A 24,199-nucleotide genomic window follows, 5' to 3' on the forward strand; every position below is an offset into this window, starting at 1 on the left:
TCACTCCTGCCTCGTCAAATCATTCACTCTACTATACAACACGCTCACTCCTGCCTCGTCAAATCATTAATTCTACCTATACAACACGCTCACTCCTGCCTCGTCAAATCATTCATTCTACCTATACAACACGCTCACTCCTGCCTCATCAAATCATTCATTCTACTATACAACACGCTCACTCCTGCCTCGTCAAATCATTCATTCTGACTATACAACAACACGCTCACTCCTGCCTCATCAAATCATTCATTCTACCTATACAACACGCTCACTCCTGCCTCGTCGCTCACTCCTGCCTCGTCGCTCACTCCTGCCTCGTCGCTCACTCCTGCCTCGTCAAATCATTCATTCTACTATACAACATCACGCTCACTCCTGCCTCATCGCTCCCTCCTGCCTCATCGCTCCCTCCTGCCTCATCGCTCCCTCCTGCCTCATCGCTCCCTCCTGCCTCGTCAAATCATAACAAACAAAGCAGGACATGGAAGTTATTTATTGGTTTCCTTACAGCAGTTAGCAATACTTTAAACTTTTTTGAAAGCCCCCAAAAATAAATAAAAATATTAAATTAAATAATTAGATCACCGTGTTTTTATTCAACACAGCGACAGTAGCAACTCTGGTTGCTTCCTCTTCTCGTCTCCTTTTTCCTCAACCCCCTCGACTTAATCTGCACTGATCTGGCAAGACCCAGACAAATTAAAGCAATGTCAAAAACGGTCCGATGTCTTTCGCGTGTTCGCCTTCGCCTGTCCAGTCCTTTCGGGGTCAGTGTGAAATGGAGGATACAAGGAAAGGAGACGAGTATACAAGGAAATGAGGAGAGGAAGCCGCTCTGAGAGTATGGAGACGCGGCCGAGGAGAAGAAGTAGCAGAAGACAGCTGACATGCGGAGAGGGAAAACACTGGGACAGCCTCCCAAATAGCACCTTATTCCCTTATAGAAGTGCACTACTTTTAAACCAGGGCCCAGTATATAGGGAATAGGGTGCCATTTGGGCCACAGGCTGGGACTGGGGATGCATTCATATTAAAAAATAAATCCTCATGTGGATTACAACAGATTCCTAATCCTCATGTAGATTACAACAGATTCCAAATCCTCATGTAGATTACAACAGATTCCAAATCCTCATGTAGATTACAACAGATTCCTAATCCTCATGTAGATACAACAGATTCCAAATCCTCATGTAGACACAACAGATTCCAAATCCTCATGTAGATTACAACAGATTCCAAATCCTCATGTAGATTACAACAGATTCCAAATCCTCATGTAGATTACAACAGATTCCAAATCCTCATGTAGATTACAACAGATTCCAAATCCTCATGTAGACACAACAGATTCCAAAACGTTACTGTATTGTAGGCTTGTTTAGAAGAAGAAGAAGCTCCGTTTGTTTTTGTAAATTAAATATACAAAGAAAAACATGTTTGTCTTTTTATTATAAAAAAAAAAAAAACGCAACTCAGGTGACAAATATTTGTTGTTGTTGTTTTGAATTCCCTGACTTATGAGAAAGCACTGGGTAACCACCACAACGCGCATGATAACCTTTCTTCAGGACAATACAGTCCAATCAAAATGGTCCTCTGCCCAGCCCTCTTTCCTACCCCCCCCCCCCGACACACACACACACACACACACACACCTTCACATCCTACAGCTACACCCACGCACACATACATCAGTGCATTCATTTGTCATCACTCCATCCACCTCTCCACCCCTCTATCATTTCCCTTTAGGGCTGCGGGGCTCCCATGTGCTCTGGCTGGCGGTAAGGAGGCCTGGGAGGGCCACATAGTCTTTCTGGAAACGGGAGTTGGGCGTTCTCTGTCTCTTCCTCTCTCCCTGGGTTGTGAAGAAGGCGTCCTGGAAACGCATGCTGGAGGCTGTCGACTGGAGAGAAGGAGAGAGGAGAGAAGGAGAGGGAGGAGAGAGAGGAGAGAGGAGAGAAGGAGATGGAGGAGAGAAGGAGAGGGAGGAGAGAAGGAGATGGAGGAGAGAAGGAGAGGGAGGAGAGAAGGAGAGAAGGAGATGGAGGATAGAAGGAGAGGGAGGATAGAAGGAGAGAGAGGAGAGAAGGAGAGGGAGGAGAGAGAGGAGAGAGGAGAGAAGGAGAGAGAGGAGAGAAGGATAGAAGGAGAGAGGAGAGAAGGAGAGGGAGGATAGAAGGAGAGGGAGGAGAGAGAGAAGGAGAGGGAGGATAGAAGGAGAGGGAGGAGAGAGAGGAGAGAAGGAGAGAGAGGAGAGAAGGAGAGAGAGGAGAGAAGGAGAGAGGAGAGAAGGAGAGGGAGGATAGATGAGAGGGAGGAGAGAAGGAGAGAAGGAGAGAGAGGAGAGAGGAGAGAAGGAGAGGGAGGATAGAAGGAGAGAATGAGAGGGAGGAGAGGGAGGAGAGAAGGAGATGGAGGAGAGAAGGAGAGGGAGGAGAGAAGGAGAGGGAGGAGAGAAGGAGAGGAAGGAGAGAAGGAGAGGGAGGAGAGAAGGAGAGGGAGGAGAGAAGGAGAGGGAGGAGAGGGAGGAGAGAAGGAGAGGGAGGAGAGAAGGAGAGGGAGGAGAGAAGGAGAGGGAGGAGAGGGAGGAGAGAAGGAGAGGGAGGAGAGAGAGGAGAGAAGAAGATAAACATACAGGTACAAATGTGGTACATAGAGTCAGAGTCCATACAGTCAGTCTAGTATAGTAGATACAGTCAGTCTAGTATAGTAGATACAGTCAGTCTAGTATAGTAGATACAGTCAGTCTAGTACAGTAGATACAGTCAGTTTAGTACAGTAGATACAGTCAGTCTAATATAGTAGATAGATCAGAGTCTATACAGTCTAGTATAGTATATAGATCAATGTCTATACAGTCTAGTATAGTATATAGGTCCGAGTCCCTAGTCAGTCTAGTATAGTATATAGATCAGAGTCCATACAGTCAGTCTAGTAGTATAGTATATAGATCAGAGTCCATACAGTCAGTCTAGTATAGTATATACAGTCAGTCTAGTATAGTATATATCTATTTTCTACAATGCTGCCATCATAGAAATATGTTGTACCAGTCAAATTGCCAGGATTATATTTCCAGGGTTAGAGATTCCTAGACAACTCTATAGATTATATTTCCAGGGTTAGAGATTCCTAGACAACTCTATAGATTATATTTCCAGGGTTAGAGACTCCTAGACAACTATATATATATATATACACACACAAAAGTATGTGGACACCCCTTCAAATTAGTGGATTATATTTCAACCACACCCCTTCCTGACAGATGTATAAAATCAAGCACTCAGTCATGCAATCTCCATAGACAAACAGTGTCAGTAAAATGGCCTTACTGAAGAGCTCAGTGACTTTCAAACGTGTCACTGTCATAGGATGCCACCTTTCCAACAAGTCAGTTTGTCAAATGTCTGCTCTGCTAGAGCTGCCCCCCGGTCAACTGTAAGTGCTGATATTGTGAAGTGGAAACGTCTAGGAGCAACAACGGCTCAGTCGTGAAGTGGTAGGCCGGCCATACAAGCTCACAGAGCGGGACCGCAGAGTGCTGAAGCGCGTAAACATCGTCTGTCCTCGGTTGCAACACTCACTACCGAGTTCCAAACCGGCCCTAGATCAACGTCAGCACAATAACTGTTGGTTATGGGTTTCCATGGCAGAGCAGCCGCACACAAGCCTAAGATCACCGTGCACAATGCCAAGTGTCGACTGGAGTGGTGTAAAGCTCAACGCCATTGGACTCTGGAGCAGTGGAATCGCATTCTCTGGAGTGATGAATCATGCTTCACCATTTGGCAGTCCGATGGACGAATCTGGGTTTGGCGGAAGCCAGGAGAACAATACCTGTCCCAATGCACTGGAAAGTTTGGTGGAGGAGGAATAATGGTCTGGGGCTGTTTTTCATGGTTCGGGTCCCTTAGTTCCAGTGAAGGGAATTCTCTTAATGCTACAGCATACAATGACATTCTAGACGATTCTGTGCATCCAACTTTGTGACAAAGGTTTGGGGAAGGCCCTTTCCTGTTTCAGCATGACAATGCCCCCGTGCACAAAGCGAGGTCCATACAGAAATAGTTTGTTGAGATCGATGTGGAAGAACTTTACTGGCCTGCACATAGCCCTGACCTTAACCCCATTGAATAGCTTTAGAGATGAATTGAAACACTGACTGCGAGCCAGGCCTAATCGCCCAACCTCACTAATGCTGTTGTGGCTGAATGGAAGCAAGTCCCCGCAGCAATGTTCCAACATCTAGTGGAAAGCCTTCCCAGAAGAGTGGAGGATGTTATAGCAGCAATGTTCCAACATCTAGTGGAAAGCCTCCCCAGAAGAGTGGAGGCTGTTATAGCAGCAAAGTTCCAACATCTAGTGGAAAACCTTCCCAGAAGAGTGGAGGCTGTTATAGCAGCAATGTTCCAACATCTAGTGGAAAACCTTCCCAGAAGAGCGGAGGCTGTTATAGCAGCAAAGGGGGGGACCAACTCCATATTAATACCCATGATTTTGGAATGAGCTGTTCGACGAGCAGGTGTCCACATACTTTTGGTCATGTAGTGTATAATAGCATCGTATCACACTCTAAACAACACAGGACCACACAGGCCAGTAGATGTTCAGCGAGGGCAGTACTTACGAGTCGCCCTTTCACCTTTTTGGGAAGGTCTTCATCCAGAGTATAGACATCCTCTCGCTTAGCCACCACCTGGGAACCATCCTCAAACTCCACCTGGGAAACCACACACACACACACACACACACACACACATACAGACACACACACACACACACACACACACACACAGACACAGAGACATACATACATATACACACACACACACACTTATTAATTCACATCAATTTATTCTGTGGATATTATATAATCCAGTTATATTCAGTTTCTGTCCATAAATGTGATTATTTATTTCTACACATTTCATGGTTAGATGAAATGTTGATTTAATATCTGACCACTACTTAATACTAATGTTAAGTTACTATCAAAGCTATTAAACCTTCTGTCTATCCATCTACCTATTAAAGTTATTAAATATGATTAAACCTCCATCTACCTATTAAAGTTATTACATATCATTAAACCTCCATCTACCTATTAAAGTTATTAAATATTATTAAACCTCCATCTACCTATTAAAGTTATTAAATATTATTAAACCTCCATCTACCTATTAAAGTTATTACATATCATTAAACCTCCATCTACCTATTAAAGTTATTAAATATTATTAAACCTCCATCTACCTATTAAAGTTATTAAACCTCCATCTACCTATTAAAGTTATTACATATCATTAAACCTCCATCTACCTATTAAAGTTATTAAATATTATTAAACCTCCATCTACCTCTTAAAGTTATTAAATATTATTAAACCTCCATCTACCTATTAAAGTTATTAAATATTATTAAACCTCCATCTACCTATTAAAGTTATTAAACCTCCATCTACCTATTAAAGTTATTACATATCATTAAACCTCCATCTACCTATTAAAGTTATTAAATATTATTAAACCTCCATCTACCTATTAAAGTTATTAAATATTATTAAACCTCCATCTACCTATTAAAGTTATTACATATCATTAAACCTCCATCTACCTATTAAAGTTATTACATATCATTAAACCTCCATCTACCTCTTAAAGTTATTAAATATTATTAAACCTCCATCTACCTATTAAAGTTATTAAATATGATTAAACCTCCATCTACCTCTTAAAGTTATTAAATATTATTAAACCTCCATCTACCTATTAAAGTTATTAAATATGATTAAACCTCCATCTACCTATTAAAGTTATTAAATATTATTAAACCTCCATCTACCTATTAAAGTTATTACATATGATTAAACCTCCATCTACCTATTAAAGTTATTACATATCATTAAACCTCCATCTACCTATTAAAGTTATTACATATCATTAAACCTCCATCTACCTATTAAAGTTATTACATATCATTAAACCTCCATCTACCTATTAAAGTTATTAAATATTATTAAACCTCCATCTACCTATTAAAGTTATTAAACCTCCATCTACCTATTAAAGTTATTACATATCATTAAACCTCTATCTACCTATTACAGTTATTAAATATTATTAAACCTCCTTCTACCTCATAAAGTTAATAAATTTTATTAAACCTCCATCTACCTATTAAAGTTATTAAATATTATTAAACCTCCATCTACCTATTAAAGTTATTAAACCTCCATCTACCTATTAAAGTTATTACATATCATTAAACCTCCATCTACCTATTAAAGTTATTAAATATTATTAAACCTCCATCTACCTATTAAAGTTATTAAATATTATTAAACCTCCATCTACCTATTAAAGTTATTACATATCATTAAACCTCCATCTACCTATTAAAGTTATTACATATCATTAAACCTCCATCTACCTCTTAAAGTTATTAAATATTATTAAACCTCCATCTACCTATTAAAGTTATTAAATATGATTAAACCTCCATCTACCTCTTAAAGTTATTAAATATTATTAAACCTCCATCTACCTATTAAAGTTATTAAATATGATTAAACCTCCATCTACCTATTAAAGTTATTAAATATTATTAAACCTCCATCTACCTATTAAAGTTATTACATATGATTAAACCTCCATCTACCTATTAAAGTTATTACATATCATTAAACCTCCATCTACCTATTAAAGTTATTACATATCATTAAACCTCCATCTACCTATTAAAGTTATTAAAAGGACAATTTACACATTATAAAACCTCCCATCTGGCATCACTGAGCAGTACCTGCATCAGAGAGTGGTTTAGGCATACCTTAACCCACCTCTCTCCACCTTAACCCACCCCTCTCCACCTTAACCCACCCCTCTCCACCTTAACCCACCCCTCTCCACCTTAACCCACCCCTCTCCACCTTAACCCACCTATCTCTCCACCTTAACCCACCCCTCTCCACCTTAACCCACCTATCTCTCCACCTTAACCCACCTCTCTCCACCTTAACCCACCCCTCTCCACCTTAACCCACCCCTCTCCACCTTAACCCACCTATCTCTCCACCTTAACCCACCCCTCTCCACCTTAACCCACCCCTCTCCACCTTAACCCACCCCTCTCCACCTTAACCCACCTCTCTCTCTCCACCTTAACCCACCCCTCTCCACCTTAACCCACCTCTCTCTCTCCACCTTAACCCACCCCTCTCCACCTTAACCCACCTCTCTCTCTCCACCTTAACCCACCCCTCTCCACCTTAACCCACCCCTCTCCACCTTAACCCACCCCTCTCCACCTTAACCCACCCCTCTCCACCTTAACCCACCTCTCTCCACCTTAACCCACCCCTCTCCACCTTAACCCACCCCTCTCCACCTTAACCCACCTCTCTCTCTCCACCTTAACCCACCCCTCTCCACCTTAACCCACCTCTCTCTCTCCACCTTAACCCACCTCTCTCTCTCCACCTTAACCCACCTCTCTCTCTCCACCTTAACCCACCTCTCTCTCTCCACCTTAACCCACCCCTCTCCACCTTAACCCACCTCTCTCTCTCCACCTTAACCCACCCCTCTCCACCTTAACCCACCCCTCTCCACCTTAACCCACCCCTCTCCACCTTAACCCACCCCTCTCCACCTTAACCCACCCCTCTCCACCTTAACCCACCTATCTCTCCACCTTAACCCACCCCTCTCCACCTTAACCCACCCCTCTCCACCTTAACCCACCCCTCTCCACCTTAACCCACCTCTCTCTCTCCACCTTAACCCACCCCTCTCCACCTTAACCCACCTCTCTCTCTCCACCTTAACCCACCCCTCTCCACCTTAACCCACCTCTCTCTCTCCACCTTAACCCACCCCTCTCCACCTTAACCCACCCCTCTCCACCTTAACCCACCCCTCTCCACCTTAACCCACCTCTCTCCACCTTAACCCACCCCTCTCCACCTTAACCCACCCCTCTCCACCTTAACCCACCCCTCTCCACCTTAACCCACCTCTCTCTCTCCACCTTAACCCACCTCTCTCTCTCCACCTTAACCCACCTCTCTCTCTCCACCTTAACCCACCTCTCTCTCTCCACCTTAACCCACCTCTCTCTCTCCACCTTAACCCACCCCTCTCCACCTTAACCCACCTCTCTCTCTCCACCTTAACCCACCCCTCTCCACCTTAACCCACCCCTCTCCACCTTAACCCACCCCTCTCCACCTTAACCCACCCCTCTCCACCTTAACCCACCTCTCTCCACCTTAACCCACCCCTCTCCACCTTAACCCACCTCTCTCCACCTTAACCCACCTCTCTCTCCAACTTAACCCACCTCTCTCCACCTTAACCCACCTCTCTCTCCACCTTAACCCACCTCTCTCTCCACCTTAACCCACCTCTCTCTCCACCTTAACCCACCTCTCTCTCCACCTTAACCCACCTCTCTCTCCACCTTAACCCACCTCTCTCTCCACCTTAACCCACCTCTCTCCACCTTAACCCACCTCTCTCCACCTTAACCCACCTCTCTCCACCTTAACCCACCCCTCTCCACCTTAACCCACCCCTCTCCACCTTAACCCACCCCTCTCCACCTTAACCCACCCCTCTCCACCTTAACCCACCCCTCTCCACCTTAACCCACCTATCTCTCCACCTTAACCCACCCCTCTCCACCTTAACCCACCCCTCTCCACCTTAACCCACCCCTCTCCACCTTAACCCACCCCTCTCCACCTTAACCCACCCCTCTCCACCTTAACCCACCCCTCTCCACCTCAACCCACCTATCTCTCCACCTCAACCCACCTCTCTCCACCTTAACCCACCTCTCTCCACCTTAACCCACCTATCTCTCCACCTTAACCCACCCCTCTCCACCTTAACCCACCCCTCTCCACCTTAACCCACCTCTCTCCACCTTAACCCACCTCTCTCTCCACCTTAACCCACCTCTCTCTCCACCTTAACCCACCTCTCTCTCTCCACCTTAACCCACCTCTCTCTCCACCTTAACCCACCTCTCTCTCCACCTTAACCCACCTCTCTCTCCACCTCAACCCACCTCTCTCTCCACCTTAACCCACCTCTCTCTCCACCTTAACCCACCTCTCTCCACCTTAACCCACCTCTCTCCACCTTAACCCACCTCTCTCCACCTTAACCCACCTTAACCCATCTCTCCACCTTAACCCACCTCTCTCCACCTTAACCCACCTCTCTCCACCTTAACCCACCTCTCTCCACCACCCTCCACCTTAACCCACCTCTCTCCACCTTAACTCTCAACCCACCTTAACCAACCTCTCTCCACCTTAACCCACCTCTCTCCACCTTAACCCAATTCTCGTCACCTCAACCCACCTCTCTCCACCTTAACCCATCTCTCTCCACCTTAACCCACCCCTCTCCACCTCTCTCTCCACCTTAACCCACCTCTCTCCACCTCAACCCACCTCTCTCCACCTTAACCCACCTCTCTCCACCTTAACCCACCTCTCTCTACCTTAACCCACCTCTCCACCTCTCTCCACCTTAACCCATCTCTCTCCACCTTAACCCACCCCTCTCCACCTCTCTCCACCTTAACCCACCTCTCTCCACCTTAACCCACCTCTCTCCACCTTAACCCACCTCTCTCCACCTTAACCCACCTTAACCCACCTCTCTCCACCTTAACCCACCTCTCTCCACCTTAACCCACCTCTCTCCACCTTAACCCACCTCTCTCCACCTTAACCCACCTCTCTCCACCTTAACCCACCTCTCTCCACCTTAACCCACCTCTCTCCACCTTAACCCACCTCTCTCCACCTTAACCCACCTCTCTCCACCTTAACCCACCTTAACCCACCTCTCTCCACCTTAACCCACCTCTCTCCACCTTAACCCACCTCTCTCCACCTTAACCCACCTCTCTCCACCTTAACCCACCTCTCTCCAACTTAACCCACCTCTCTCCAACTTAACCCACCTCTCTCCACCTTAACCCACCTCTCTCCACCTTAACCCATCTCTCTCCACCTTAACCCACCTCTCTCCACCTCTCTCCACCTTAACCCACCTCTCTCCACCTTAACCCATCTCTCTCCACCTTAACCCAATTCTCGTCACCTCAACCCACCTTAACCCATCTCTCTCCACCTTAACCCACCCCTCTCCACCTCTCTCCACCTTAACCCACCTCTCTCCACCTTAACCCACCTCTCTCCACCTTAACCCACCTCTCTCCACCTTAACCCACCTTAACCCACCTCTCTCCACCTTAACCCACCTCTCTCCACCTTAACCCACCTCTCTCCACCTTAACCCACCTCTCTCCACCTTAACCCACCTCTCTCCACCTTAACCCACCTCTCTCCACCTTAACCCACCTCTCTCCACCTTAACCCACCTCTCTCCACCTTAACCCACCTCTCTCCACCTTAACCCACCTTAACCCACCTCTCTCCACCTTAACCCACCTCTCTCCACCTTAACCCACCTCTCTCCACCTTAACCCACCTCTCTCCACCTTAACCCACCTCTCTCCAACTTAACCCACCTCTCTCCAACTTAACCCACCTCTCTCCACCTTAACCCACCTCTCTCCACCTTAACCCATCTCTCTCCACCTTAACCCACCTCTCTCCACCTCTCTCCACCTTAACCCACCTCTCTCCACCTTAACCCATCTCTCTCCACCTTAACCCAATTCTCGTCACCTCAACCCACCTTAACCCATCTCTCTCCACCTTAACCCACCCCTCTCCACCTCTTTCTCCACCTTAACCCACCTCTCTCCACCTTAACCCACCTCTCTCCACCTCTCTCCACCTCAACCCACCTCTCTCCACCTCAACCCACCTCTCTCCACCTTAACCCACCTCTCTCCACCTTAACCCACCTCTCTCCACCTCTCTCCACCTTAACCCACCTCTCTCCACCTTAACCCATCTCTATCCACCTTAACCCACCACTCCCCACCTCTCTCCACCACTCCCCACCTCTCTCCACCTCAACCCACCTCTCTCCACCTCAACCCACCTCTCTCCACCTCAACCCACCTCTCTCCACCTCAACCCACCTCTCTCCACCTCAACCCACCTCTCCCCAGCTCTCTCCACCTCAACCCAGCTCTCTCCACCTCAACCCACCTCTCTCCACCTCAACCCACCTCTCTCCACCTCAACCCACCTCTCTCCACCTCAACCCACCTCTCTCCACCTCAACCCACCTCTCTCCACCTTAACCCACCTCTCTCCACCTTAACCCACCTCTCTCCACCTTAACCCACCTCTCTCCACCTTAACCCACCTCTCTCCACCTCAACCCACCTCTCTCCACCTTAACCCACCTCTCTCCACCTTAACCCACCTCTCTCCACCTTAACCCACCTCTCTCCACCTTAACCCACCTCTCTCCACCTCTCCCCACCTAAACGTGTGGAAGAAGGTTTTTTTCCCCGTTAACACTTTTCGTCACAGAGCAGCCCCCCGTGCGTCAGAGGCAGTTGTGCAACATAACACGCGTTCCCACAGAGAGAGAACTAAACCAAACTGGAGACTTAAGTGGTTGTTTCTCCACCATCTTGACTTGGTGAATATTTCATCATGTTTAAATAATGCAGATCATCGCCACCTCATTCTCCTCCATCATCTCTCACGCTCTCCCTCTCTCTCTCGCCATCTCTCTCCATCTGTTTTCTCAATCCTCTCCCTCTCTTTGCCAGTCTCTCTCTCTCTCTCTACATAGAACTTACAGACTGGTTAAAGTCACTGAGTTCAGGGGACTAAAGATGACAAAAGTTGAGTGAGTTCCGTTTACTGCCCTGTGTCCTGTCCTGGTTCTGGTTCTGGTCTAACACCTGTATGTAACGGCTGCAGTGTGTCCTGTCTTGGTTCTGGTTCTGGTCTAACACCTGTATGGGTGCAGTGTGTCCTGTCTTGGTTCTGGTTCAGGTCTAACACCTGTATGGGTGCAGTGTGTCCTGTCTTGGTTCTGGTTCTGGTCTAACACCTGTATGGGTGCAGTGTGTCCCGTCTTGGTTCTGGTTCTGGTCTAACACCTGTATGGGTGCAGTGTGTCCTGTCTTGGTTCTGGTTCTGGTCTAACACCTGTATGGGTGCAGTGTGTCCTGTCTTGGTTCTGGTCTAACACCTGTATGGGTGCAGTGTGTCCTGTCTTGGTTCTGGTTCTGGTCTAACACCTTTAAGTAATGGCTGCAGTGTGTCACGAAAGTCAAATAAGTGCATGGATGCAGCAATTGGACCATGAAGGCCTGATTCACTCAGTCTCCTCTGAACAGTTGGTGTTGAGATGTGTCTGTTTTTTAGAACTCTGTGAAGCATTTATTTGGGCTGCAGTCTGAGGTGCAGTTACCTCTAATAAACGTATCCTCTGCAGCAGAGGTAACTCTGGGTCTTCCTTTCCTGTGACGGTCCTCATGAGAGCCAGTTTCATCACAGCGCTTGATGGTTTTTGCGACTGCACTTGAAGAAACTTTCAAAGTTCTTAATTTTCTGAACTGACTGACCTTCATGTCTTAAAGTAATGATGGACTGTCGTTTCTCTTTGCTGATTTGAGCTGTTCTTGCCATAATATGGACTTGGTCTTTTACCAAATAGGGCTGTCTTCTGTATACCACCCGTAACAGATTGGCTCAAACGCATTAACCTCACAAGGGGTAGGGGGCACTATTTTCATCTCCGGATGAAAAGCGTGCCCAAAGTAAACTGCCTGCTACTCAGACCCAGAAGCTCGGATATGTATATAATTAGTATATTTGGATAGAAAACAATCCAAAGTTTCTAAAACTGTTATAATAATGTCTGTGAGTATAACAGAACTCAAATGGCAGGCGAAAACCTGAGAAAAATCCATCCAGGAAGTGGGATTTTTTTTATGTTTGTAGTTTTCCATTGACTGCCTATACAAATTCCATTGACTTAGGACTCAAATTGCACTTCCACTAGAAGATGTCTTTAGAAATTGTTTCGGGCTTGTATTCTGAAAAATGAGGGCGTAAGAGCAGTCTGAATGAGTGGACACTGCCATGTCCCAGAGGTTTTTCATGCACGCGACTGAGAGCCTTTCTTGTTTTCCTTTTATATTGACGAAGCTTTTGTCCGGTTGAAATATTATTGATTATTATGACTAAAAAACAACCTGAGGATCGATTATAAACATCGTATGACATGTTTCTACGAACTTTACTGATACTTTTCGGATTTTTCGTTTGCCTGTTGTGACTGCCTTTGATCCTGTGGATTACTGAACCAAACGGAGGTTTTTGGATATAAAGAGGTACTTTATCGAATAAAACAAACATTTATTGAGTAAATGGGAATCTTGTGAGTGCGCAACCATATGAAGATCATCAAAGGTAAGTGATTCATTTTATCACTATTTCTGACTTGTGTATCTCCTCTACTTGGCTGGTAACTGTTTGTAATGACTTGTCTGATGGGCGCTGTTCTCAGATAATCGCATGGTGTGCTTTCGCCGTAAAGCCTTTTTGAAATGTGACACCGTGGTTCGATTAACAAGAAGTTAATCTTTAAACCGATGTATAACACTTGTATGTTATTAATTTTTATAACGAGTATTTCTGTTTGTGAATTTGGCGCTCTGCAATTTCACTGGATGTTGGCCAGGTGGGACGCTACCGTCCCACACCCCCTAGAGAGGTTAAGGAAATAAATTCCACAAATTCACTTTTAACAAGGCACACCTGTTAATTGAAATGCATTCCGGGTGAGACTACCATGAAGCTGGTTGAGAGAACGCCATGAGTGTGCAAAGCTGTCATCGAGGCAAAGGGTAACTACTTTGAAGAATCTCAAATATAACATATTTTGATTTGTTTAACATTTTTTTGGTTACTACACGATTCCATGTGTTATTTCATAGTTCTGATGTCGTCACTATTATTCTACAATGTAGAACATAGTCCAAATAAAGAAACCATTGAATGAGTAGGTGTGTCCAAACTTTTGACTGGTACTGTGTGTGTGTGTATGTGTGTGTGTGTGTGTATCTGTGTGTGTGTGTGTGTGTGTGTCTGTATCTGTGTGTGTGTGTGTATCTGTGTGTGTGTGTGTGTGTCTGTATCTGTGTGTGTGTGTGTGTGTGTGTGTGTGTGTGTGTGTGTGTGTGTGTGTGTGTGTGTTTACCTGGTACATATGCGAGGTGTTGGATCCCTGGTATTTGGCTCCATAGAAGAGTCCATCAGGCCACTTCACCTGGACAGCCTCCCCTACTTCTGGAGGACCGAGACAGGCACAGTCCCGGCTCTGAGAGAACAGGAGAGAGGAGCTCAATGGGGTGTCCCTCCTCACCACTATGTCCTCTGGGTGGGGGGGTTGTCCCTACTCACCACTATGTCCTCTGGGTGGGGGGGGGGGTTGTCCCTACTCACCACTATGTCCTCTGGGTGTGTGTGTGTGTGTGTGTGTGTCTCCTCACCACTATGTCCTCTGGGGGTGTGTGTGTGTGTGTGTGTGTGTGTGTGTGTGTGTGTGTCCCTCCTCACCACTATGTCCTCTGGGGGTGTGTGTGTGTGTGTGTGTGTGTGTCTGTCTATCCCTCCTCACCACTATGTCCTCTGGGTAGGTGTCGTTGCTGAAGGATCCGTCATCAAACATGACCTCATAGAAGGTCTGGGAGGTCACCTGGGTGACCTTTGAACTGTAGTACCGCAGGTTCTTGTGTTTGGAGATGACGGTCTGACCCAGGACGATGTCCTTCTGAAACGCTGCACGCTGCTGAGAGAGAGAGACAGAGAGACAGAGAGACAGAGATGGAAGGAAAGAGAGATATCACCGTCTGGCTGAGGATAAAACACCAGAGTATGTTACTAGCAGAAAGTTATATTTGTAACCAAGCCTCAAAGCTCCATGGTAACCAAGCCTCAAAGCTCCATGGTAACCAAGCCTCAAAGCTCCATGGTAACCAAGGCTCAAAGCTCCATGGTAACCAAGGCTCAAAGCTCCATGGTAACCAAGCCTCAAAGCTCCATGGTAACCAAGGCTCAAAGCTCCATGGTAACCAAGCCTCAAAGCTCCATGGTAACCAAGCCTCAAAGCTCCATGGTAACCAAGCCTCAACGCTCCATGGTAACCAGGCCTCAAAGCTCCATGGTAACCAAGCCTCAAAGCTCCATGGTAACCAAGCCTCAAAGCTCCATGGTAACCAAGCCTCAAAGCTCCATGGTAACCAAGCATCAAAGCTGGCATTGGGAAAAGACAAATAAAGTGAGTTTGTTAAGAACATGGAACTGTTCAGCAGGGTTGAGATGGACCGTGGTGTGTGTGTGTGTGTGTGTCTATGTCTAATGGAACTGTTCAGCAGGGTTGAGATGGACCGTGGTGTAGGTGTGTGTGTGTGTCTATGTCTAATGGAACTGTTCAGCGGGGCTGAGATGGACCGTGGTGTAGGTGTGCTTGTTAGGTCAGCTTATGTGGATGGATGTGTAGCTAGCTGTCTTATGCAAGTGTGTGTGTGTGTGTCTATGTCTACTTGGTGTGTGTGTGTGTGTCTCTATGTCTACTTGGTGTGTGTGTGTCTATGTCTACTTGGTGTGTGTGTGTCTATGTCTACTTGGTGTGTGTGTGTCTATGTCTACTTGGTGTGTGTGTACTTGGTGTGTGCGTGTCTACTTTGTGTGTGTGTGTCTACTTGGTGTGTGTGTGTGTGTGTGTGTGTTACCTACTGTGGTGGGAGGGACCGAAGCCGAGCCGCTCTGAGTACTCACAGCAGACGAGCTCCGTGATTGGTGCCTGTGGCAGGTGATTGACACCACGTAAGGCCACTCATCCGGCTCCATGGTGACCCCGGCGGCGTGGGCACAGGTAACGTGGAAGGAGGTGGGACATCGACCGCACGAACACTGGATACATGCCCCTCCCCCGCCCTGGCCACGCCTCACACAGCGCTTACGGCAGTAGATACACTTCTACACACACAGAGAGAGAGAATCAACTCAACTGACTGAAATCAACTCTTCTACAGAGAATCAACTCAAATGAAATCAACTCTTCAACAGAGAATCAACTCAACTGACTAACTCAACTCAACTAAATTCACTATGCTAATGCATATGTAAATGAAACATTCATATAAACTAAACATCTCTATACAGCAGGAGATATGACCACCCTCCATGACAGATGTGACCCTATAGTTAGTTAACATAGTAGACTATAGTTAGTTAACATAGTAGACTATAGTTAGTTAACATAGAAGACTAAATAGCATCAGATTTAACCCTATAGTTAGTTAACATAGTAGACTATAGTTAGTTAACATAGAAGACTAAATATCATCAACAGATTTAACCCTATAGTTAGTTAACATAGTAGACTATAGTTAGTTAACATAGTAGACTATAGTTAGTTAACATAGTAGACTATAGTTAGTTAACATAGTAGACTATAGTTAGTTAACATAGTAGACTATAGTTAGTTAACATAGTAGACTATAGTTAGTTAACATAGAAGACTAAATATCATCAACAGATTTAACCCTATAGTTAGTTAACATAGTAGACTATAGTTAGTTAACATAGTAGACTATAGTTAGTTAACATAGTAGACTATAGTTAGTTAACATAGTAGACTATAGTTAGTTAACATAGTAGACTATAGTTAGTTAACATAGAAGACTATAGTTAGTTAACATAGAAGACTATAGTTAGTTAACATAGTAGACTATAGTTAGTTAACATAGTAGACTATAGTTAGTTAACATAGTAGACTATAGTTAGTTAACATAGTAGACTATAGTTAGTTAACATAGTAGACTATAGTTAGTTAACATAGAAGACTATAGTTAGTTAACATAGTAGACTATAGTTAGTTAACATAGTAGACTATAGTTAGTTAACATAGTAGACTATAGTTAGTTAACATAGAAGACTAAATATCATCAACAGATTTAACCCTATAGTTAGTTAACATAGTAGACTATAGTTAGTTAACATAGTAGACTATAGTTAGTTAACATAGTAGACTATAGTTAGTTAACATAGAAGACTAAATATCATCAACAGATTTAACCCTATAGTTAGTTAACATAGTAGACTATAGTTAGTTAACATAGTAGACTATAGTTAGTTAACATAGTAGACTATAGTTAGTTAACATAGAAGACTAAATATCATCAACAGATTTAACCCTATAGTTAGTTAACATAGTAGACTATAGTTAGTTAACATAGTAGACTATAGTTAGTTAACATAGTAGACTATAGTTAGTTAACATAGTAGACTAAATATCATCATCAGATTTAACCATATAGTTAGTTAACATAGTAGACTATAGTTAGTTAACATAGTAGACTATAGTTAGTTAACATAGTAGACTATAGTTAGTTAACATAGAAGACTAAATATCATCAACAGATTTAACCCTATAGTTAGTTAACATAGTAGACTATAGTTAGTTAACATAGTAGACTATAGTTAGTTAACATAGTAGACTAAATATCATCAACAGATTTAACCCTATAGTTAGTTAACATAGAAGACTAAATATCAACAGATTTAACCCTATAGTTAGTTAACATAGTAGACTATAGTTAGTTAACATAGTAGACTATAGTTAGTTAACATAGTAGACATAGCAGATTTAACCCTATAGTTAGTTAACATAGTATACTAAATAGGCTACCTGCCTAGTGGTTAGAGGAGGCAGGTAGCCTAGTGGTTAGAGGAGGCAGGTAGCCTGGTGGTTAGAGGAGGCAGGTAGCCTAGTGGTTAGAGGAGGCAGGTAGCCTGGTGGTTAGAGGAGGCAGGTAGCCTGGTGGTTAGAGGAGGCGGGTAGCCTGGTGGCTAGAGGAGGCAGGTAGTCTAGTGGTTAGAGGAGGCAGGTAGTCTAGTGGTTAGAGGAGGCAGGTAGCCTAGTGGTTAGAGGAGGCAGGTAGCCTAGTGGTTAGAGGAGGCAGGTAGCCTAGTGGTTAGAGGAGGCAGGTAGCCTGGTGGTTAGAGGAGGCAGGTAGCCTAGTGGTTAGAGGAGGCAGGTAGCCTAGTGGTTAGAGGAGGCAGGTAGCCTAGTGGTTAGAGGAGGCAGGTAGCCTGGTGGTTAGAGGAGGCAGGTAGCCTGGTGGTTAGAGGAGGCAGGTAGCCTGGTGGTTAGAGGAGGCAGGTAGCCTAGTGGTTAGAGGAGGCAGGTAGCCTAGTGGTTAGAGGAGGCAGGTAGTCTAGTGGTTAGAGGAGGCAGGTAGTCTAGTGGTTAGAGGAGGCAGGTAGCCTAGTGGTTAGAGGAGGCAGGTAGTCTGGTGGTTAGAGGAGGCAGGTAGCCTAGTGGTTAGAGGAGGCAGGTAGTCTAGTGGTTAGAGTGTTGGGCCAGTAACCGCAAAGGTTGCTGGGTCGAATCCCTGAGCTGACAAGGTAAAAAATGTGTCATTCTGCCCCTGAACAAGGCAGTTAACCCACTGTTCTCCGGTGACGTGGATGTCAATTAAGGCAGCCCTCCGGTTCAGAGGGGTTGGGTTAAATGGGGAAGACACGTTTCAGTTGAATACATTCAGTTGGACAACAGACTAGGTATCCCCCCCCATCACCTCTCCCATTCAGAGGGGTTGGGTTAGGTATCTCCCCCCCCTTCCCCTTCCATATGCAGTGTTTCCCCTACGTTCATTTAGCAGCAACGGACCGCCCCTCCAAAAAACTAGACAGTCGGAAGAATCTAACGTTCCCCAAACCGTCACGGGGCACCACCCTTCATCTAGTTCTGTTTGAGTAACTCACAACATAAATTATGGCAAAAGGAGTCAAATTTGCAGGAAACTGGCAACAACAAGACACCGTCTGCCAAGAGGAAGGCCTCGAAAATGTTCGGCGCCAAACGCCACTACCACCCAGGAGGAAGTAGAGATTATTGGGACGTGTGTAACCCACTTCCTCCTCTCCTCTCCTCTCTCCTCGCCACTACCACCCAGGAGGAAGTAGAGATTATTGGGACGTGTGTAACCCACTTTCTCCTCTCCTCTCCCCCTCCCCTCTCTCCCTTCTCTCCTCTCTCCCCCTCCCCTCCCCTCCTCTCTCTCCTCTCCCCCTCCCCTCTCCCCCCTCCTCTCTCTCTCTCCCTCTCCCCCTCCCCTCTCTCTCCTCCTCTCTCCCCTCCTCCTCTCCTCTCTCCCCCCCTCCGAGTGTATTTGGGCCCAGCCTGCAGGCTGTGTGGAGCCTTGCCTAAACAACCTCCACACAGTAAATTATACATGTGTTGCTGCACTGCTGAGGACAACGGGTTTATCTGTGTGTGTGTGTGTGTGTGTGCGTGTGTCTAAATTATGAATGTGTAGGGTTGCGGGGGGGGGGGGGGGGGGGGGGGGGGGGGGTCCAATGTCAGCAAACTGAAAGAAAGAATGAACGAACGACTGCAGGGAGAGAGAGGTGTGTCAGCGCCACCCTCAGTCTCTTCCTACTCATCACTGAAATCACACACACACACACACACACACACACACAGACGTAGACACATGCACACCCATTCTCTCTCACACAGGAGCTCATTATCCACTGTTGATTGGGGCACGTGGTTTAATTACCACTGAACACTTAATTATAACTATTCTACTAGGACCTGGGAATTCCTCTGTGTGTGTGTGTGTGTGTGTGTTCTCACCAGTTTGTATCTCTGCATGGGTATCCTGCTGATATCAATGGGACTCCTCCTGACTTCATCCCTGAACCAGACCTCTGACAGAGCTACTGCACACATCACGTGGGCCCACCTACACACACACAAAAACACACACTTTCATTATTTTATCCCAAAAACACATTACAGGATTGAAACTTCAAAAAGGCACAGATAGAAAAAATAGCAAAAGTGTCTAAAAAAAGACAGTCAGTCCTTTACCGTATTAACGACACAAAGACAGACCTTTACCGTATTAACGACACAAAGACAGTCAGACCTTTACCGTATTAACGACACAAAGACAGTCAGTCCTTTACCGTAATAACGACACAAAGACAGACCTTTACCGTAATAACGACACAAAGACAGTCCTTTACCGTAATAACGACACAAAGACAGTCAGACCTTTACCGTATTAACGACACAAAGACAGTCAGTCCTTTACCGTAATAACGACACAAAGACAGACCTTTACCGTAATAACGACACAAAGACAGTCCTTTACCGTAATAACGACACAAAGACAGTCAGACCTTTACCGTATTAACGACACAAAGACAGACCTTTACCGTAATAACGACACAAAGACAGTCAGACCTTTACCGTAATAACGACACAAAGACAGTCCTTTACCGTATTAACGACACAAAGACAGTCAGACCTTTACCGTATTAACGACACAAAGACAGACCTTTACCGTATTAACGACACAAAGACAGTCAGACCTTTACCGTAATAACGACAAAGACAGTCAGACCTTTACCGTATTAACGACACAAAGACAGTCAGACCTTTACCGTATTAACGACACAAAGACAGACCTTTACCGTAATAACGACACAAAGACAGTCAGACCTTTACCGTATTAACGACACAAAGACAGACCTTTACCGTATTAACGACACAAAGACAGTCAGACCTTTACCGTATTAACGACACAAAGACAGACCTTTACCGTATTAACGACACAAAGACAGTCAGACCTTTACCGTAATAACGACAAAGACAGTCAGACCTTTACCGTATTAACGACACAAAGACAGTCAGTCCTTTACCGTAATAACGACACAAAGACAGTCAGTCCTTTACCGTATTAACGACACAAAGACAGTCAGACCTTTACCGTATTAACGCCACAAAGACAGACCTTTACCGTAATAACGACACAAAGACAGTCAGACCTTTACCGTATTAACGACACAAAGACAGTCCTTTACCGTAATAACGACACAAAGACAGTCAGACCTTTACCGTAATAACGACACAAAGACAGTCCTTTACCGTAATAACGACACAAAGACAGTCAGACCTTTACCGTATTAACGTCACAAAGACAGTCAGACCTTTACCGTAATAACGACACAAAGACAGTCCTTTACCGTATTAACGACACAAAGACAGTCCTTTACCGTAATAACGACACAAAGACAGACCTTTACCGTAATAACGACACAAAGACAGACCTTTACCGTAATAACGACACAAAGACAGTCCTTTACCGTAATAACGACACAAAGACAGTCAGACCTTTACCGTATTAACGACACAAAGACAGTCAGACCTTTACCGTATTAACGACACAAAGACAGTCAGACCTTTACCGTATTAACGACACAAAGACAGTCCTTTACCGTATTAACGCCACAAAGACAGACCTTTACCGTATTAACGACACAAAGACAGACCTTTACCGTAATAACGACACAAAGACAGTCAGACCTTTACCGTATTAACGACACAAAGACAGACCTTTACCGTAATAACGACACAAAGACAGTCCTTTACCGTATTAACGACACAAAGACAGACCTTTACCGTAATAACGACACAAAGACAGTCAGACCTTTACCGTAATAACGACACAAAGACAGACCTTTACCGTAATAACGACACAAAGACAGTCAGACCTTTACCGTATTAACGACACAAAGACAGACCTTTACCGTAATAACGACACAAAGACAGACCTTTACCGTAATAACGACACAAAGACAGACCTTTACCGTATTAACGACACAAAGACAGACCTTTACCGTATTAACGACACAAAGACAGTCCTTTACCGTAATAACGACACAAAGACAGTCCTTTACCGTATTAACGACACAAAGACAGACCTTTACCGTATTAACGACACAAAGACAGTCAGACCTTTACCGTAATAACGACACAAAGACAGACCTTTACCGTATTAACGACACAAAGACAGTCAGACCTTTACCGTAATAACGACACAAAGACAGACCTTTACCGTAATAACGACACAAAGACAGACCTTTACCGTATTAACGACACAAAGACAGACCTTTACCGTATTAACGACACAAAGACAGTCAGACCTTTACCGTATTAACGACACAAAGACAGTCAGACCTTTACCGTATTAACGACACAAAGACAGTCAGACCTTTACCGTAATAACGACACAAAGACAGTCAGACCTTTACCGTATTAACGACACAAAGACAGTCAGACCTTTACCGTATTAACGACACAAAGACAGTCAGACCTTTACCGTAATAACGACACAAAGACAGTCAGACCTTTACCGTATTAACGACACAAAGACAGTCAGACCTTTACCGTAATAACGACACAAAGACAGTCAGACCTTTACCGTATTAACGACACAAAGACAGTCAGACCTTTACCGTATTAACGACACAAAGACAGACCTTTACCGTAATAACGACACAAAGACAGACCTTTACCGTAATAACGACAAAGACAGACCTTTACCGTATTAACGACACAAAGACAGACCTTTACCGTATTAACGACACAAAGACAGTCAGACCTTTACCGTAATAACGACACAAAGACAGACCTTTACCGTATTAACGACACAAAGACAGTCAGACCTTTACCGTAATAACGACACAAAGACAGTCAGACCTTTACCGTATTAACGACACAAAGACAGACCTTTACCGTAATAACGACACAAAGACAGACCTTTACCGTATTAACGACACAAAGACAGACCTTTACCGTAATAACGACACAAAGACAGACCTTTACCGTAATAACGACACAAAGACAGTCAGACCTTTACCGTATTAACGACACAAAGACAGACAGACCTTTACCGTATTAACGACACAAAGACAGTCAGACCTTTACCGTAATAACGACACAAAGACAGTCAGACCTTTACCGTAATAACGACACAAAGACAGTCAGACCTTTACCGTAATAACGGCACAAAGACAGTCAGACCTTTACCGTATTAACGACACAAAGACAGTCAGACCTTTACCGTAATAACGACACAAAGACAGTCAGACCTTTACCGTAATAACGACACAAAGACAGTCAGACCTTTACCGTAATAACGACACAAAGACAGTCAGACCTTTACCGTATTAACGACACAAAGACCTTTACCGTATTAACGACACAAAGACAGTCAGACCTTTACCGTATTAACGACACAAAGACCTTTACCGTATTAACGACACAAAGACAGTCAGACCTTTACCGTAATAACGACACAAAGACAGACCTTTACCGTATTAACGACACAAAGACAGTCAGACCTTTACCGTAATAACGACACAAAGACAGTCAGACCTTTACCGTATTAACGACACAAAGACCTTTACCGTATTAACGACACAAAGACAGTCAGTCCTTTACCGTATTAACGACACAAAGACAGACAGTCCTTTACCGTATTAACGACACAAAGACAGACCTTTACCGTAATAACGCCACAAAGTCAGACCTTTACCGTATTAACGCCACAAAGTCAGACCTTTACCGTAATAACGACACAAAGACAGTCAGACCTTTACCGTAATAACGACACAAAGACAGTCAGACCTTTACCGTATTAACGACACAAAGACAGACCTTTACCGTAATAACGCCACAAAGTCAGACCTTTACCGTATTAACGCCACAAAGTCAGACCTTTACCGTAATAACGACACAAAGACAGTCAGACCTTTACCGTAATAACGACACAAAGACAGTCAGACCTTTACCGTATTAACGGCACAAAGACAGACCTTTACCGTATTAACGGCACAAAGACAGACCTTTACCGTATTAACGACACAAAGACAGTCAGACCTTTACCGTATTAACGACACAAAGACAGTCAGACCTTTACCGTATTAACGACACAAAGACAGACCTTTACCGTATTAACCACACAAAGACAGTCAGTCCTTTACCGTATTAACGACACAAAGACAGTCCTTTACCGTATTAACGACACAAAGACAGACCTTTACCGTATTAACGACACAAAGACAGTCAGACCTTTACCGTAATAACGACACAAAGACAGTCAGACCTTTACCGTATTAACGACACAAAGACAGTCAGACCTTTACCGTAATAACGACACAAAGACAGTCAGACCTTTACCGTAATAACGACACAAAGACAGTCAGACCTTTACCGTAATAACGACACAAAAACAAATCTACTGGAACTAATAATAACTAACGTAATAACTAACATAATAACTAACGGGCCATTCATAATAACTAACGGGCCATTCATAATAACTAACGGGCCATTCATAAAATGAATGGGCCATTCAT

The 24,199-nt window shown here is 44.6% G+C and overlaps 1 protein-coding gene and 1 long non-coding RNA gene across 13 annotated transcripts in view; both read right to left on the reverse strand.

Annotated features, from left to right (window-relative positions):
* Nucleotides 1–478: 478 nt before the first annotated feature.
* Nucleotides 479–24,199, reverse strand: part of LOC110534602 (lysine-specific demethylase 4A) — a 59,859-nt gene continuing 36,138 nt past the window's right edge. For 5 of the 12 annotated variants that reach the window (XM_036972898.1, XM_036972899.1, XM_036972901.1 and 2 more), the window contains 6 exons: nt 19,626–19,734; nt 15,713–15,955; nt 14,595–14,765; nt 14,175–14,294; nt 4,640–4,732; nt 479–1,912 (listed from right to left, as the gene is read on the reverse strand). In XM_036972898.1, coding sequence (XP_036828793.1) covers nt 1,745–1,912; nt 4,640–4,732; nt 14,175–14,294; nt 14,595–14,765; nt 15,713–15,955; nt 19,626–19,734 — 904 coding nt within the window. In that variant the 3' untranslated portion in view covers nt 479–1,744. The remainder of the gene's footprint in view (nt 1,913–4,639; nt 4,733–14,174; nt 14,295–14,594; nt 14,766–15,712; nt 15,956–19,625; nt 19,735–24,199) is intronic. The other 7 variants (XM_036972907.1, XM_036972904.1, XM_036972902.1 and 4 more) reach the window with 4 other exon arrangements.
* Nucleotides 23,166–24,199, reverse strand: part of LOC118947861 — a 1,369-nt gene continuing 335 nt past the window's right edge. The window contains exons 1-3 of the long non-coding RNA XR_005041996.1: nt 23,913–24,199; nt 23,401–23,626; nt 23,166–23,216 (exon numbers count right to left, since the gene is read on the reverse strand). The exon at nt 23,913–24,199 is cut by the window's right edge and continues 335 nt beyond it. This is a non-coding gene — a long non-coding RNA (uncharacterized LOC118947861). The remainder of the gene's footprint in view (nt 23,217–23,400; nt 23,627–23,912) is intronic.

The sequence above is a fragment of the Oncorhynchus mykiss genome, unplaced genomic scaffold, assembly GCF_013265735.2.
Source record: "Oncorhynchus mykiss isolate Arlee unplaced genomic scaffold, USDA_OmykA_1.1 un_scaffold_212, whole genome shotgun sequence".
Taxonomy (NCBI): Eukaryota; Metazoa; Chordata; class Actinopteri; order Salmoniformes; family Salmonidae; genus Oncorhynchus; species Oncorhynchus mykiss.